The sequence below is a fragment of the Mytilus californianus genome, unplaced genomic scaffold (genome assembly GCF_021869535.1).
Source record: "Mytilus californianus isolate M0D057914Y unplaced genomic scaffold, xbMytCali1.0.p SCAF_15, whole genome shotgun sequence".
Classification (NCBI taxonomy): Eukaryota; Metazoa; Mollusca; class Bivalvia; order Mytilida; family Mytilidae; genus Mytilus; species Mytilus californianus.
The window spans coordinates 20,135,216-20,152,625 of NW_026262637.1; the positions used below are offsets into that span (position 1 = coordinate 20,135,216).

The 17,410-nt window shown below is 32.6% G+C and overlaps 1 protein-coding gene across 1 annotated transcript in view; it reads right to left on the reverse strand.

Moving 5' to 3' along the window:
- The window catches only part of LOC127725626 (adhesion G protein-coupled receptor L3-like), a 48,686-nt gene extending 33,914 nt beyond the window's left edge, over positions 1-14,772 (reverse strand). The window contains exons 1-4 of the mRNA XM_052232716.1: positions 14,508-14,772; positions 9,995-10,285; positions 7,785-8,105; positions 4,856-5,152 (exon numbers count right to left, since the gene is read on the reverse strand). Of these exons, the coding sequence (XP_052088676.1) occupies positions 4,856-5,152; positions 7,785-8,105; positions 9,995-10,285; positions 14,508-14,523 (925 nt within the window). The 5' untranslated portion in view covers positions 14,524-14,772. The remainder of the gene's footprint in view (positions 1-4,855; positions 5,153-7,784; positions 8,106-9,994; positions 10,286-14,507) is intronic.
- Between the last annotated feature and the right edge of the window lie 2,638 nt (positions 14,773-17,410).

The window sequence follows — 17,410 nt, forward strand, 5'->3', positions numbered from 1 at the left end:
GTATCATACTTTGTCTTATTTATTTCTATTCCGTTATATTTGGAATTTCCCTATTCTATTTCTATCTTTAGACTTGTGGTACAAGTTTGGCTAGTATGTAAATCAGAAGTGGTCTGATGTTACTGATGTTTTCTGCACGAATATTTCGAGGGCGGTAGTACGGGTGGGGTTTTATAGGCATATATAAGTCCTGATTACGTTTGATTATTATCGATGTGCTCCAGTAACTTTGATAGACGAAGTTAACGTTAAGCTCTGCATAATATGTCCGAGGAAGGCTCCGACCATGATGAACGCCGTGCTACTACTCAACATGCTGAAAATAGTAACGAAACAGAGTTAAGTACGGACGGGGCTATTTCGCTTTTCACTTCAGCTTTAAACAATTCTTTAGAGAAGCAAAAACATTTCTTGATTAATCATTTCGAAGCTCGTTTAGGAAAAAGTGTTAAAGCAACCGGTGTCGACCAACCAGAATTTGTATTCCAAAGTGAGGGAATTAAAGTGCAACATTCGTTTAATACCGAGCGTCTGGAGAGGCTTGCTGCCGTTGAAAGTTGTATAAAGCTTGGAAACGCTTCCGAAGTTAGTGAAATTATTACCCAGGAAAAGGAAATCATCCGTAAGCGTAACAAAATTCTAAAGATAGCCGACAAGCATGGATGGGACACGGTTAAAGAGTACTTGGATAGTCCGTTGGCCGACAATAAAGAAGACGCTAGTGATTTGCGTGCTGCTATTTCCAGGGCTTCTCGTAAAAGAAGTTCCAAGCCGTACAGTAAACCAGAATCTTCCAATAGTGGTTCCGGAAAAGGGGAATTCAATTCCAGGAGTTTTTTTTTCGTGGCTTTGGCCAAGTCAGTGATACCGAGTTCTCCAAAGCAGGCAAGTCAGAAAGTTACAAGTGTTTCTATTGTAACTAGCCCGGGCACTTTGCAAGGAACTGCCCCGAAAAAAGGATTCCTACAGCGACAGTTGGTGCACCAAAGTTCCAGGAACAGAACACAGGAAAGACCCAGTAACAAAACAGATACAGACATAGATGAAGTTGAGTATTGTTTTCAATTTGTTAACAAGTATGAGAAAAAATCTTGTCAAAATCTTATAAATGTGAAAGGAAATTTAAGAAAACATGCATTGTTTTGGAAAAATGTACTTAACGCTAATGATTTTATAATGAATGTTATTAATTTTGGTTATAGAATTCCTTTTCTGAGTGAACCACCGACTATTTTTCTAAGTAATAATAGATCCGCGTTAAAACACTCAGAATTTGTGGAAAATTCTATTGAAGAACTTTTAACTAAAGAATGTATAAAAGAAGTAAATCGACCATTTGTCGTTAATCCACTTACTGTGTCGGTAAATAGTACGGGTAAAGAAAGATTAGTCTTAGATTTGAGACATGTTAATAAATTTGTCGAGAAACAAAAAGCACCAGTTTGTTTAGTTAGCAAGTGTTTAAATCACATGCGGTTATGTAAAGCTAAAGGCACTTTAGTTGTACCTAAATGGCCATCAGCGTTATTTTGGCCTATCTTAGTGAATAGGTTTTCAGACAGATTTAAATCTTTCGTTATAGACTTTAGAGAGTACGTAAAACCTATGAACTTTTTTACAAAAGGTTCACAAGAAAAGAGTATATTTGCACAGAGACCTTTTAACAGTAATGTATATGTTTTGTTGTTGGATTTCTCGAATTATTGAGATTTATGCATTGAATGTTGTATACAGACTGTAGTTGATTTAGTTTTCTGCGATGGTTATTTGCCGCAGTTATCAGATATGAGACTATATTCGTAAGAATGTTAAATTTAACATTGTGATGTTTTAACTGCAACAATTAGATATGTCATTGTTAACATTGTTGATTAATTGTTTATGAATACAGTGAGGGTTAATGCCACTGTATATATATAAGTATATGACATTTTTAGATACTGTGAGGATGAATGCCACAGTAAGTGTGCGAGGAAAATGCCGCATTTATTTGTTTGCGAGGAAAATGCCGCACTCATTTGTTTGCGAGGGAAATGCCGCATTCATTTGTTTGCGAGGGAAATGCCGCATTCATTTGTTTGCGAGGGAAATGCCGCACTGGGTTGTTTGCGAGGGAAATGCCGCATTCATTTATAGTAGTAATGTTAATTATATTTACTTTGGTATTCATTATTATATTTATTTTACAGATCAATGGAAACAATTTGAGTGTTATGCCAATGATTCGGGATTTGCCAGTATCATACGAGATTTACCCTCTTTTGTCGAATCGTTTAGATCAAATTCTACAATTAAGAAATACAAGTGCTATTTTAAAAAGTTTGAAAAATGGTGTGTTTCATGTTCACTTGAGTGTTTACCAGCGACAACTACTACGATTTCTATGTATATAGGTGGATTCATTCAACAGGGATCCAGTGTTGCGATTTTAGATGCAAGTTTTTATTCAATAAAATGGTTTCATGACTTTAATTTCAAACATAATCCTTGTTCAGACAAATTCCTTGGTCTTATTTATGAAGGAGGAAGGAGATTGCTAAGTAAACCTATAAACAAAAAAGAACCTATTACGCCAGATATATTAAGGAATATTGTTTTGAAGTTCGGAGATCATAATAATCTCAAAAAATTGCGTGTAGTAGTATTATTTCTGTTAGGATTTTCTGGATTTTTGAGGTATAGTGAATTGGCTAACATTAAGATGAATAATATTGAGTTTCAAGTCAGTCATGTTAAAATTCGCATTGATAAAAGCAAAACTGATTTATACAGAAGGGGTAATTCTGTTGTTATAGCTGCAACAGGTACAGATTTATGTCCAGTTTTTTGGTTAAATAAGTATATCAATTTAGCTGAATTGAGCAAAAATTCTGATAGCTATATTTTCAGAGCACTGTCTTTTATGAAATCGAAAGATGTTTATAAATTATGTAATATAAATAGTCCATTGTCCTATACCAGAGCGAGAGAAATTTTGTTAGAGAGTTTATCAGATATTGGTTTAGATAAGCTTAAGTTTGGGCTTCATAGTTTGAGAAGTGGTGGCGCTTCTACGGGGGCTAATAGAGGAGTCTCTGATAGGTTACTTAAAGTCCACGGTAGATGGGCTTCTGATAAAGCCAAAGATGGATATATTAAAGACAATTTAAAATCTCAAATGGCTGTTTCCTTGAATCTTGGCATATAGTTCTCAAATTATTTATTCCTTTGTTTTATCGAAGTTACTGCGAGCAAACAAACCTAAATTATGACTTGTCTCTTATTTAGCCATGTATTTAGAATAGAAATGTTTTAAATTCGGACGAATTCATGAGGGAGAATTTAAATTTATTTCTATTCCGTTATATTTGGAATTTCCCTATTCTATTTCTATCTTTAGACTTGTGGTACAAGTTTGGCTAGTATGTAAATCAGAAGTGGTCTGATGTTACTGTTGTTTTCTGCACGAATATTTCGAGGGCGGTAGTACGGGTGGGGTTTTATAGGCATATATAAGTCCTGATTACGTTTGATTATTATCGATGTGCTCCAGTAACTTTGGTAGACGAAGTTAACGTTAAGCTCTGCATAATATATTACAGTTATGTTTGTATTGATATGTATTTAGAGGAAATTGTGAATGTATATAGATGGAATTGTGGTATATTTTTGTAATTTGTAAAATGTTTACAAGATATTAAATGTTGTTTCGCTGAGAAAATAAGGAAGTTACTGCGAGCAAACAAACATAAATTATGACTTGTCTCTTATTTAGCCATGTATTTAGAATAGAAATGTTTTAAATTCGGACGAATTCATGAGGGAGAATTTAAAATATCATATCACAATTGTTAGATCATTATAAAAGCATTAATTAAGAGCTCAAAACAGGTTGCGAACTTACAAAAAATGTTTTCTTTTCTTTGATGTGTAATTCGATAATTTACTTTTACAGAAACTTGATCTTTTATCGAAGTTTAAAATGAAAATTCATATTTATACAGTGTTAACAAATCTCAACTATCATAATAACACGTTTTAAGTTTGCTGAGTCCGAAGCGCTTTTCTTAGTTAATATATATCAGGGACGCTCATATCCGCAAATTTGAAAGTCAGAGATGTATAGATAGTTGAATGTCTGAGAACCATTATGACCAAACGGGACCTACATAGAATAGCCAAATCCACCTAAAGTCAACTTCGCTTAGGAATTGGAACCTTGATTTCTTATAAAAAGGAATGTCTAAACTCATCAACGTATGGATAATGTAAGAAAGGAATGATATAAATCATGCCAGTGCCGAAGCACTGACTACTGATCTGATGGTACACTCGGAGACTGACAGTCCACCATTAGCGGTTAAGACCCATTGTTAGAAAAGGAATTCAGACTTTGTTGCGTCCGACTTTCTTTTTTGGATTAACATTTATCAGGAACACTCTAACACAAAATAATTAAAACAAAAAATGTATAAATACTTGAATAACGGGGGAGTTATTTGACCAAAAGGGAGATAAAAAGAATAGCCAAATCCGCATGAAGTTAACTCTGCCTTATTGGGTTTTAACCTTACTTTCTTAACAACTTCTAAATTGATCGGTCGGAAAATTAAGAAAGGAATATTGTAGATAAGGTCATTGCCCAGGCACTGACTATAGAGTTGGATACGCTCGGGGTCTAACTGTCCAACATCAGCAGTTTCGATCCAACACAAAAGTCATATATAAAATAAGAATGACAGCAAACTGAATTCATTGATCAAACACATATAACTAGGAGAGTTTATGAATAGAATGAAAATGTTAGCCAAATAAGGCTTTTCACATAAAATGTGAAATTATCTCATGTCTTAAGTGTGAGAAAAGGCTTACTTACTTCCTGTGACATTTAAAGGTGTTGGTAGGCTGCTTCCGATACCAATAGTATTACTTGCATAGCACGTGTAATGTCCTTCATCATTATTGTTAACATCGGAGATTGTTAGAGATGGATTTAGAATTGATGACCCATAAAACCTGTTACCAATTACAACTGTTGTTATAGTGTCATTTATTTCTTTAACCCAGAATACATCTTGAAGTGCAATATTTGATAGCGTTGTGCATTCCAGTGTTATCTCATCTCCTAGATTTACAGTATATAAGGATTTCGATATGTGAACAGCAGGAATCTCTGCAAAATTCATAATTACGGTAAATTAAATGTTGCACAAAAATTGAATTTCATAATGTTTTGCCATATTATATCGTTTAATCATTTGAACATATAAAAAGTATTTTCTGAGTAAAACAATTAACCAGTACTAAATGTACTCATTAATTTTAGATAAGGAAAGAATTGAGTAGGTAAGCGATTCATTCACCGCCTCAACTTCAGTGGAGCAATATGCAACCATAAATTCATTATGATCTGGTTGTAGTGGGTTCTGACAATTCCTATTGTCACTTCAACTTTGTACATGTAGCGTGATATGGTATATACTATAATAGTTATCTTACTTCTAAATGATGGCAGGCTTTTGCCGAAGGTAGACGTGAGAAAGGAAATGTTCAAAACCGTGTTAAGGGCATACGATACAGTAGCAGCGCATTAGTTACGCATCAAAATTTAAAGTGTTGTTTTCCCATTCTTTCACAACTAAATTTCTCGGAAAATTCACTAACGACATCATATTTGTATCCTGAGTTTAAAAGTTGTTGCTAAGGAAAACGAACAATTTGTATATTCAAGCATCAGCAAATACAGACCATTAACTTTTTTTTATCATCAATACGTTCCACCCTAATGGTTGACTTGGGTTTACAAAATGTTGCTTCCTGAACTTCTCCAGGTCCAACTGTTATACTCTTGGTAAAGTGCGGCGTCTGTTTTGGTGTGCGGGATGTATACATTTTACAGTTGGCTTGTTACAGAGCAAAATTTCAGCAACTTTCTACCATATCCATATTTCCAATAGCAATCAAAATTTTCTACTTTTTATCTAAGTTGGCCTACCTTGCAGAGCATACTTATTGTATTGATTGTAATATTTTTCGTACTGCATTAAATAATTCCAATTGGACATTAATCAAGCAATAATGAGTCAATAAGTTAAAATCTGTTATGAGAGCTTTTTGTATAGCGTTTTGATTTTTACAGGAATAACTGCACGACGCCGTTGCACCAAAATACGATTCAAATTAATTAAGCACAGACGGGGAAACCATTGCAACAACTCTTCGTATGGTTCGTAGGTGACATGCTGCAAGGCAAAATTTCTATCCCTAACCAGCATTCCCCTCATTTCTAGTGTCAGTTGAAATTTCCCGCTTTTCATCCCAGTCGGTCTTCTTTGCTGAATTTACTAACTTATATTGAATTAATTGTTATTTTGATCTCGTTCTAAATCTACATACATTGATTAACAATGTATGTAAAGCTGGCAATAATCAATCAATCATTCAATAAGTTCCGATCTGTTATAACGTTCTAAATTCGGTAGGAATAAACACACGACGCTGTTGCATTAAAAACGCTGCAGATTAAGTAAGAGCTAAACGAGGACGGGATCTCTTTTTTTTTAAATTTGAAATATGCATATGCAGCAATATAAACACAATATCAAATAAAACGTCTGTATTCACATGATATATTTACATTTTGCATAACTTATTTGCAAGTTTCTGTATAATGCACATGGACAAGGTTAAAAGAAAACACAATCAATCATTATGTATTTAAAAAAACCCAACATATCTTTAAAATAATTATCAGTAAGTTATAACGTTGTTTACTGAAAAAATTATTCTACAAAGCAGATCTCTGCATATAAGTTTCCTGTACTCAATATGTAAACGACGGATTTTTTAATACTGTGGATTTATTCATTTTCGTAGGTACCAATTTTCGTGGATGAAAGAACAATTGTATTTTCATGGATAATTTATTTTGTGTTTAAACAAAAGTCACAAACCTATAGAAAATTTGTACCTCGTTAAAGAATAAAAATTTTCGTACACCTGAATCCACGAATTATAATAAAAAAACTCATTTATAGGTACCAGGCTCACAATTGTGTATGCCAAAAAAGTTGAAAAGGCCTCATAAAGTACAAAGTTGAAGAACATAATATTTCGAAAGGTTTTGCTTTTACAAATAAGATAATATATTTCATTTCACAGTAAACTTTGATCATTAAGTTGTGTGTTTTTTTAAATCAGATAACTATTGTCTTAAGATCCATCAAGATCTTCAACATTAAACAACTACGATTTCTGATATTACCTAAAAAATAAGCAAACCTACCCTGATTTTATTCTTTTGCAGATTGTGTGCTGTTTCAAGAATTTACACGTAGTATCAAAAATTTGAAGAAAAAAAAAAGAAAAAAAAAAGAAAAAAAAAACGGAAAATATTTTTTGTATTCATTTGTAGTTGCAAAATAAAATTGTCTTTAGCTTTCTATTACCAATAATTTTATGATTGTGAAATAAGTAACGAATTCGACTTACAGTTTACAGTTATGTGGAAAAAAGATTGAATTACCTTGTTCTCAATAAGTTTCTATTAAAGAATTTTAATATTAAGTAAATAATTACAAATACTATGAACCAATGTCGTGCCTTATATTTTTCCATAATCGAATTCAAAGAATAGTTTTTTTTTTTCATTTCCAATTAAGTTTTGATAAACACTTAGATTAAATATACCTTGACGCAAATAGAAAAAAATTTATCACAACTCGTTACATCACAAATGTTAACCTATTTTGTTTTAATTTTTTGTAATTGTAACAATAAACTTTTATTATTCCTACTATCTATACCTGGAATCATGAGTGACGCAGAAGTATCACTGACTGTTGTTCCAATTAAACTCCTTGCTCTGCAGCTGTATTGTCCTGCATCAGATGACTCAAGGTACATTATAGTTAGTGATGGATTACTGGTAGTGGAACCACGATATTTGAGAGGAGGAGATGTTGAGAGAATAACAGGTTCAATCCTTTTTCCTTCGTGATTGATAAATATCCACTGCACTTCCTGCATAGGACTATTCGGAGATTGTATTCTACAGGTGATGGTTATTTCCTGTCCTGCTAATTGGATGTAAGATGTTTCTGGCACATTAACAACCGGTTTTGCACCTGTGAATGATTAAAAGTTATTTAAGGTTTTATAATTTAGCGTTAACGCTTTGTGTTGTACTGTTACGGTTTTTTTTATCTAAAGAAACTATACAAATGTATTTACATGCTTAGATAGCATTTGATAACACAGAGATGCAAAAATATCGTACCATAACTTTACAATTTGATTTCTAGTGTATATTTTAAAATAAATGCGTATTAATCTTAAAATGTAACAAATATACTGCAGGCATTTACAAAATCAAAAGCCAAAGGACATACAAAAACCTATGGAGTGCAAACTGTCGGATTTGCATGAAGTCCAACCTGAGAGAGAAACTACGGAAAGAGCAACTGGAAAGAATAGAGATTAAAAACGATATATAATGTTTTTATCAGAACTGCATCATACAAAATAATCCTGAAAATTTAGCTCATCGTCTTTTTTTGGATTTTAGACAAAATCAAATTGATCTATATTCCCTATCGGAAAGGGAATGCTTGATTGAATTCCTTTCTCGGTGGTTTTTTTTTCACTTTGGTTTTAATCATTAATTAAAAATACATTTTAACGCGAATTCTATAAGTATAACCTTATATTGACTACATACTATGTTTTAATGTTTAACTGCTCTATTTTCCTATTTTCGCAGATGGTCTTTGTTTTAGGGCAACTGTATGAGAGAATATTTTACTTTATTGGGCCTTTTTAACTTTTTGGATTCGAGCGTCACCGATGAGTCTTTTGTATACGAAACTTGCGGCTTGCGTACAAATTGTTTATCCTGGTATCTATTATGATAAATATAAGAAGATGTGGTATGATTGCCAATGAGACAACTCTCCACAAGAGACCAAATGACACAACAATTTTTTGTCATCCGATTTTCATCAAGCAGAAGCAGAAGTGGAAAATATTGCTTAATGATTCCAAAACACTTCACGAATGACAAAATTACAACAAAAAAAAACTGGAAAAGTTGTGTTTGTCATTAACCAGAAATAGGAAAAGAAAGCAGAAATTGCAAACAAATACTGCGAGAGGGTCCGGAAATTCTGTAGAAATTACAAAAAATAGGACTTTAAAATTAAAACAGTGCTGTTCTTTAATAAAATACTGTTTTATGTTATTTATCACATTAATGTTTGCAGATTTTAAGCTAAAACTAAACACAGGTAACAAGGGTAGAACTGAGATCTCAAATAGGATAGTTTAACTCCGCCATATTTGCATGTGCCTGTCCAAAAATAGGATCATCGTATGTCGTATTTAAATGTTTTGATTTTTTTTTAATATAGTTTCTAAATGGGAGACCTTTATTGTTCTGTTTGATTTATTAACAATCTTTATACACTCGGCACGATTTAGAACTTGACAAACTGTATGGATACTTATCTGTTGTTTAAGACTATAAATTGCCCTCTGGATGTCTTTATGTTATTTTGTCGTTCGGTTGCTGATTCATTTACTTACACCTCAAATATCCTTTTATTTATGTTTATTTAATTAAGCTTTAAAATATAATCTGTGATTTTATTTTCATACATACGAACTACATCAACTTTGAAAGTGCTATTGTGATCAAGTCATTAATATACTCATTTACACATTTTAACAAGTGCAATATCAGTAATAAACCTTCAATTAAATTTTCAAAACATTATGGTTTTCATGCATAAAGACATAGACATTTTAAGATGTTATTGTTTACATCTGTCATTTTTATTAAAATCCACGTATCATTATATTAAAGGGAATTTTGTTCAATGATTTTATAAATTAAAGATTCACTAAAATAAGTCCCAAAGCAATACTAATTGCCATGGTCGTTTCTGAACTGGATTTATTTATTAAAATAAACCAGCTGTTACCAAAGGCAATATCTAAAATTACTGTCGATACTTACCAACAGGAAGTAGAGCTATGATGTCAGAATTTATGGTAACAATTTCATTGCTTGCCAAACACATATATAAACCCAAGTCATTTTGTTCCACTGATGTAATTGTCAGAGATGGATTATTAATGTTGCCTCCAGAATATCTTGAATTATCTTCTACCCTCATAGGACTATTATTAAAATGCCAATCTATCGATGAAGGAGTACCGGAGGTAATTATACACTGCAGAGTGACTCTACTAGACAGTGTTGGTGAATATTTAGTAAAAGGTGTACGTAAAGCTAACACTGATGGATCTGAAATAAACAACATAGTAACATAAATAATCTTCACTTAATTCAAACATTGGAGGTTTCGTTTTTGCTTCAATATGAGTTTTGGCGTGCTGACTTATTTTTAATGATTATTCTACAGGTCATATAAAAATGCATTAAAATCTTCCCCATGCAAGTATTATATATTTTAAAGAGACAATACAATTTCGTATTCCGTTTGTCGGAACCATAATATTTTGCTGGATATCCCATAAGTCGTTTTTCAATACATTTTCAGTTTGCGTCATGTAACCCTATAGCTAGATCATAACTTAATGTAGTATGTTTTTGACGTTTTTTTATTCTCTAGCTTTTTGCATGTTTTTGTTGAAATTGAAAGTTAATAGTTTATATAGATGTCCTACGATTGGTTTTGAAAAAGAACAACATCATAATCCCATAGTTCAACAAATTTCTTCTTATTGTCTCGTGAACATTTGAATTGATTTTCAGGGACCTGATTCACGAGAAGTTTACATAAAATGTTCAGGAACTGCGAATGCTCTTAGAACGCTACTTTGTGTCTTTTATTTATGCGTTTTTTTTTTAATTTATGCTTCGGATTTTTCAACTCTTTACACTACACGTTCCGTCTAAATGGCATTTAATTCATAAATGAGGCTTGTTGGGTCTTCAGGTTTACTCAGTCTAACGAATATTGTCACGTCTCGATCATTTTCGTCAAGCTCAATTAGAAGGCAAGCTTTCTCAATGTCTGTCGTTGCTGCATATTGGTGTAATCTAAATCTTGCTTGTCGGATAGTTCTCGGCTGTTACAATCATATACAATACGAATTGGGGTGGTTGGTGAGTCCTTCCTGACAGCATGGTGAGAAATGCAGTGTAACTTCTCACCTGAATTTTCATCTTGAACGTTCTCCAAAAATCCTCTTTTTCCTGGTCAGAAAAGATGTCTCCATAAACTGTCATCCTTTCTGGTTCGCTTATCATGTTAAGTTGACGGATTTTTGTTTAAGTAATTACTTTCCAAGAAAATTTTGAAATATAGTGGTCGTCCTTTATTGTGATCCTGTCTGATTCATGCGTTTCGAAAAAAATCGATGCTTGATTTCACCGATTCGTCAGAAACTTTTCCTAAAGATTCGATTTTCACTTTTCAAATCGACCTCTTCTTTTTTGTGTTGTATCAGAACGCCGAACATGAAAGCTAAGGTTGAGAGTTCTTTGATATTATTAATACATATTTGTAGTTACTGGCCTGTTATCTACACAAACTGGTGTGATGACTGTTTTAACAATACGTCTGTCCTTGGTTCAACGCTCGATGTCGATGAGTAGAATACTAAGGCATCGATTGTCGCTCTCTATTGTGTTTACGATGGCATTTTGCGGTACGGGTTTCATTGTACCTGTTCTCTTTCTTGATTTGTATTACGGTTGCAGAGTCTAGTGTGATGCTTGCTATCACATTCCCTACATCTAAATCATAAGCGGCATTCCGAAACTGTGATTTCCAAATCAAATGTAGCATACTTTTTCTGTTTAATTATAGTAAAGCGTCTCTTTAGTCTACAAAATACACTCCAGTGAGGAAATACATGTTTTGGGTAAGTCTTATTTATTACAGACTGGGTTCTTGCAGTGGTTTTGGGTATAGCTGTTGTGTACAATGACGCAGTGGAGTAAAACAGTCTGATTTATTTATTTAAATTTCTAGTGTCCTTTACGTACATCTCTTTACCGATCACTTCTCTCAATGATCTAACATTCGAAAATGAGTTTTGCGTGTTCTCTAGTCATCAGTTTTTTTTTCATTTCTTTGGGAAACTTTCAAATATGATTAGAAACAAAAGTGATCTGAATGTGTTTTGTGATTGTCCGAGCGACTCTAATCCCCGTATGCACGACCCAATTTTATTGTAATTGATAGGTTCATAGGTTCAAGTAAATTCTGCATGTACACTTTTATAATTGGTTGTGTTGTCTGCCAATAACGCTCCTTCAGTAATATGATTGCGCGGTCATAGCTGGCGCTTGATAGAGATTAACCGCGGAATATGAATTATGTGGCTTCATGCATGGGGTTTCGAAGATTAATGGTAGCTGAACTTTTTTCAAAGAGGGATTGTAATTAACATTTGTCCAAAACGACTCCCAAAAATGTCTGTCATGTTAATATGCATGTCTCCCGTAAAGTTAGGTAGATAAAATTTTGGTAAACTATGATAAAAGTTTGTGGTTGCTGAGTTTGCGTTCATATTAAAGGAGACATATTCGACTGAAACTACTTTATCAGGATGTTTTGAAATGAATTGTGTAATACTATTAGACTGAACATTTGATGTTTATGCTGTGGGAACATAAGGTTATTAATTCGCCGTTGACTTAAAAGTGTTAGTTTTGTTTCCAAAAACTATGTTCTTGTTTCAGCAAGGTGACTTCCATATGAATATTATAATCATCGGCGTCAAGAATGTCCTATTCAACGCATCAATTTCTGTGTATCCAGTATTTGACTGTCCATTGATGTAGAATTCCTCTTCTTGTGTACTAATATTATTTTGTTTAATTTTGTCGTCGGTTGATTAATGAATACGCCACTTCTGTTCCCCCTCGTTTGGTTCTATATTTCTCTATAGTCACGGCCCAAATACCATGAAGGTTGTGGCTAGTACTTCGCTTTATTTGAAAAGACGTGTGTTTCATTCAAATTGTATTGATGAAAAGCCTAATTGCGCAGAATGAAACGTTACGTGTATGTAACATGTGTAATATTATAATTAATGACGTTAGTTAAATAGTTCATGAATAGCGGCAAATCCTTGGCAACCAGTTTTAAAATCTTTAACTTAATCAGGCTATGATAGATAACATGAGCTCCTTCACTCGAGACATTGACTTAACATTTTCTTTTTGGTATTGATGACGGTCGCTATAAATTGACAAAATCACAAACTTTGATATAGTGAACCATTCCGATAAAAAAGAAACAAAAAACGACAAAATGTAAATGGATGATGAATGGAATGACTCGGCTAATCTAGGTCAAGTAGATCAACGTTTTCCATGAGATAACTTTGTATGTCCTTATAAGCTGTTATGTTGTTGTCATTTACCCCGATATATCAGTTTTGGAACACATTCATAGCTTATGTTATATGTACTTGTATGTTTATAGATTATAAAATACATTTTAAACGTCTTCACTCCTTTTACTTTGTTCGAGGTGTTTCTGTTTGGATGGACTGTCATCTCCTTTTGTTGCTCTTTTCTGTACGTCAATTCAAATTTGTAAGTTTGTTTTCGACTTATGAATATGAACATCCCTTTGGAACCTTTCGCCTAATTTTTGTCAAGTTTTCAATTTAAACAATTAGAAAAATGATCAATACTGAACTGGAAATACATGCTTATGTCATATTTAACATCAGTCGTCGATCTAAGTTTAATATAGATCCGGTATAGATTTACTTGTTTTCGAAAGTCCTACGGTTCACCTACACCTACGTCAATCGAACTGATGGATAGTTGTGTCTTTGGAAATTACTGCACATCTCCTCGTTTTCATACTGTTCAGATATCTGATTAGCGTTAAGTCGCGTAGCAGGTCATAGACGACGCGTCGTTTAGTAAGATAATATTTGTAAGATAAAAAATAAACGGTTAGGAAGGTTTTTTTTACTGAGTATTTTTAGTCGTAGTAAAAAACTGATAAAGTAAACAATATTTACGAATTGCAGCATTTACGAATAAGAAGAATATATCAATACGTATCGAAAATATTAGCTACAATGCAAACATGAAGCTTTACTATGACCATTTTCATTCTCAATTTTATTTTAAATGAGATATTTGAATAAGCATAGATAGATGCAATGCATAAAAGCCAATTAAGAACAATAGCAGTGAGCTCCCGTTGCATAAATTTATGTTATTTTATAAGAAGTGTTACCTTTGTTATGTTTATAAGTAGCATATAGCATCTATGTATTATTCTAATTATCAAAATTTAGGTGGCTGCTTAATTTAAATCAATATTTTAATAACATATGCGTAGAAAATCAACTTAACTATCAAATTCGACAATTTCCATTTTAAAATATATCAGAAATACATATTTTTTAAGGATATGTCTAGATAAATGTGTTAAAATAAAATGATTTCACATCTTTCTTTCTGTAGTTATAGTACATGTGATATGGTTGTCTCGTTCGATGTAAGTTTAGACTATAGCTTTACTTACCTTTTGTTGTCAACATAATGTTAGGAGTACTAACAGTAGTATTTCCAACTGTTGCGTGACAGGTATAATATCCTAAATCGTTTTTTCCTACAGAAATAATGGTAAGTGATGGAATATTATCATTTCCACCAAAATACCCTTGATTTCCTGCTATTACAATAGGATTTTCGTTTTTAAACCATGTCACTACTGTTGCTGTTTCACTAGTTACCACACATTCCAGCGTCACATTAGTATACAATGTCGGTGAATAGTAGGTAACAGGAGCACTGACTGCTAATAGACCTGAAAAGATAATGTTAACACTTACCAAATAGTAATTCAGAAAACAAAGATAAATAAAGGCAACAGTAGTATACCGCTGTTCGAAACTCATAAATCGATAGAGATAAAAACAAATCCGGGTTACAAACTAAAACTGAGGGAAACGCGTCAAATATAAGAGGAGAACAACGACACAACAATAACACAACATTAAAATATAACACACACACAGAAACGAACTATAATATAACAATGGCCATTTTCCTGACTTGGTACAGGACATTTTAAGAAAAAAATGGTGGGTTGAACCTGGTTTTGTGGCATGCCAAACCTCCCGCTTTTATGGCAACGTCAAACACAACACCAAAACGACAACATCACATGACAGGACCACAATACAAATAAATGGGAGAACATATAGGACAAAGAAACACACGAATAAATTGTACAATAAAATTGTACAATAAAATTAGATGTTTATATATATGATTAGAATCTATCACTTCGAGCCGGTTCATACGACATTTCTCATGTACGAGAGGGTTGAATTAAAGCTGAAATAGGAAAGCGGTCTTTTTGTATATTTCAAAATTTAACTGTTGTGATTTGACAATTATAATATTCATGGAACAAAGTGCAATGCAATTGGGGACATAAAAAAACATATCGGAATATCGTCATGATTTACGGGGATATGACACTTTTCCTTTCGATTATTCTTTCTTATCATAACTGTAACATCATTGAAATGGGAGATCTGCTATACAAAACCTCATCTATTTTTTATGGCCATGTAAGTTATTGCCATAACTTGGCGTCCATCGTCATCACCTGCCTTCGCCGTTAACTTTTTCATAGATCATATTCTCTAAACTACTGAACCAATTTTAACAATAAAGGAGTGAATGATCTTTGAAGTGTCTAGTACAAAGTTATTTATTTTTACGGTCAGTCAACAAAAATGACCACCATAACTTAAAGTAGAACATAGGGGTTGAATGAATAGTTTTGTATCTTGAAAACCATAATACTGTGGATTTATTATTATGAGTGTGATATCAATTTACGTGGATTTTGTAGGTATAGTTAAACCACGAATTCAAAATATAAACGAAGTACAATTTATTATTATAGGTTTTTGTAGGCTTTTGTCAAAAGAACGAAATAAAAAATATCCACGAAACCACCTATTTTCCTAATTCCACGAAAATTGGTATCCACGAAATTATATGAATCCACAGTAGATAGAAAAATTCCGGCACGGGTAAAAATGCTCAGAATGATATACCTACTTCCTATTTTGACTAAAATTAGCGGATGAATACTTAAGGAGTTATTGCCTTTAATTTTTTTCAAATAAAAAGAATTGAACAATTCGACCAATTGAAATTAACAAAATATGCACACATTTCTGTCTTAAGAAACAGTAAAATTTATAATGTAAATTCATTCCATCCATTCAGAAATTTGGACAAATTAGCCAACAGACACCATAAGGTTACTTTTCTTCTCCATGACCAATCAATACAAGATGACTTATAATCGCTACATATATATTTAGTTAGTGGCTGCCTCTTTTCGTACCAAGGTACCCTAATAATGTAAATATATATAAAAGCTGGGTTTAATAAAGACTAACATTACATTTCCTCATTTTATATTAGTTTATAAAAAAGTAGAAGTTACAATTCAGTGAACCGGAATTAATTCATTTCCACCTGACCTACTTTACGTATATCGTGACGTTAGTATACGAAAGTGCCATTTATGAAAAAGCCTCTTTGTTAACGATTTGAATGTACCCACGAAACATACGACTATATTACATATCAAACTTATTATCTGTACTTTCTGTTTTGCCCTGTTGGCAAAAATTCGTACGGTGTGATTTCCATTAAATCAAGATCAATGATCAGGAATGAACATTCCAAAGTTTTTTAAGAATTTAACAACATTCCCTTATATGGTTCTTCTTTTGTATTTTTTTCTAAACAGCGTATGAGTCTTATAAAACAGAATACAATAGTTCTTTTAAATTTCAAAGAGGTTAAATGCGCAATATATAGAAAGAAAATTGCATTCTAAAATAATCCTCCAAAATTGATAAAATTCCTCTAAGCGCTCAATATTTTTAGAGTGAATAATATTTAGATGCCCCAAACCAAATAAAGCTAATTAATCGTGTATAGATCAAGAAAAAGTGATTCATCAATTTAAAGTTTAATTAGTTTATACTAGTTCGGTGACGGAATATGAAAAAGTCGACTATTCAATTACACTTCATATTACACGGCTAAAAATATGCACAGTCTTAGAAAAATGATTTTACTTGAATTCAAAAAGTCGTATGGTGCAGATTTTTTACTTTTATCGTTTAGCTAGCACATTTGACTAAAAATGCAGATCATGAGTGGCATTCAGTTTGACGTTTTTCAAAGGCTTCACTCAATTATATTTCTATTTTTATTTTATTCAAACATCACACACAATGCTTTATTCATGTATCGAAAAAGCTAACCATAAAAGCCGTTTGATGACAAATTATGAAGGTACAAAGTACTGTAAACGGGGATATTTTGTGTTTCACCTGATTCCAACATCATACAATAAAGCTCTAATGTATAAATTGTATCGTAACT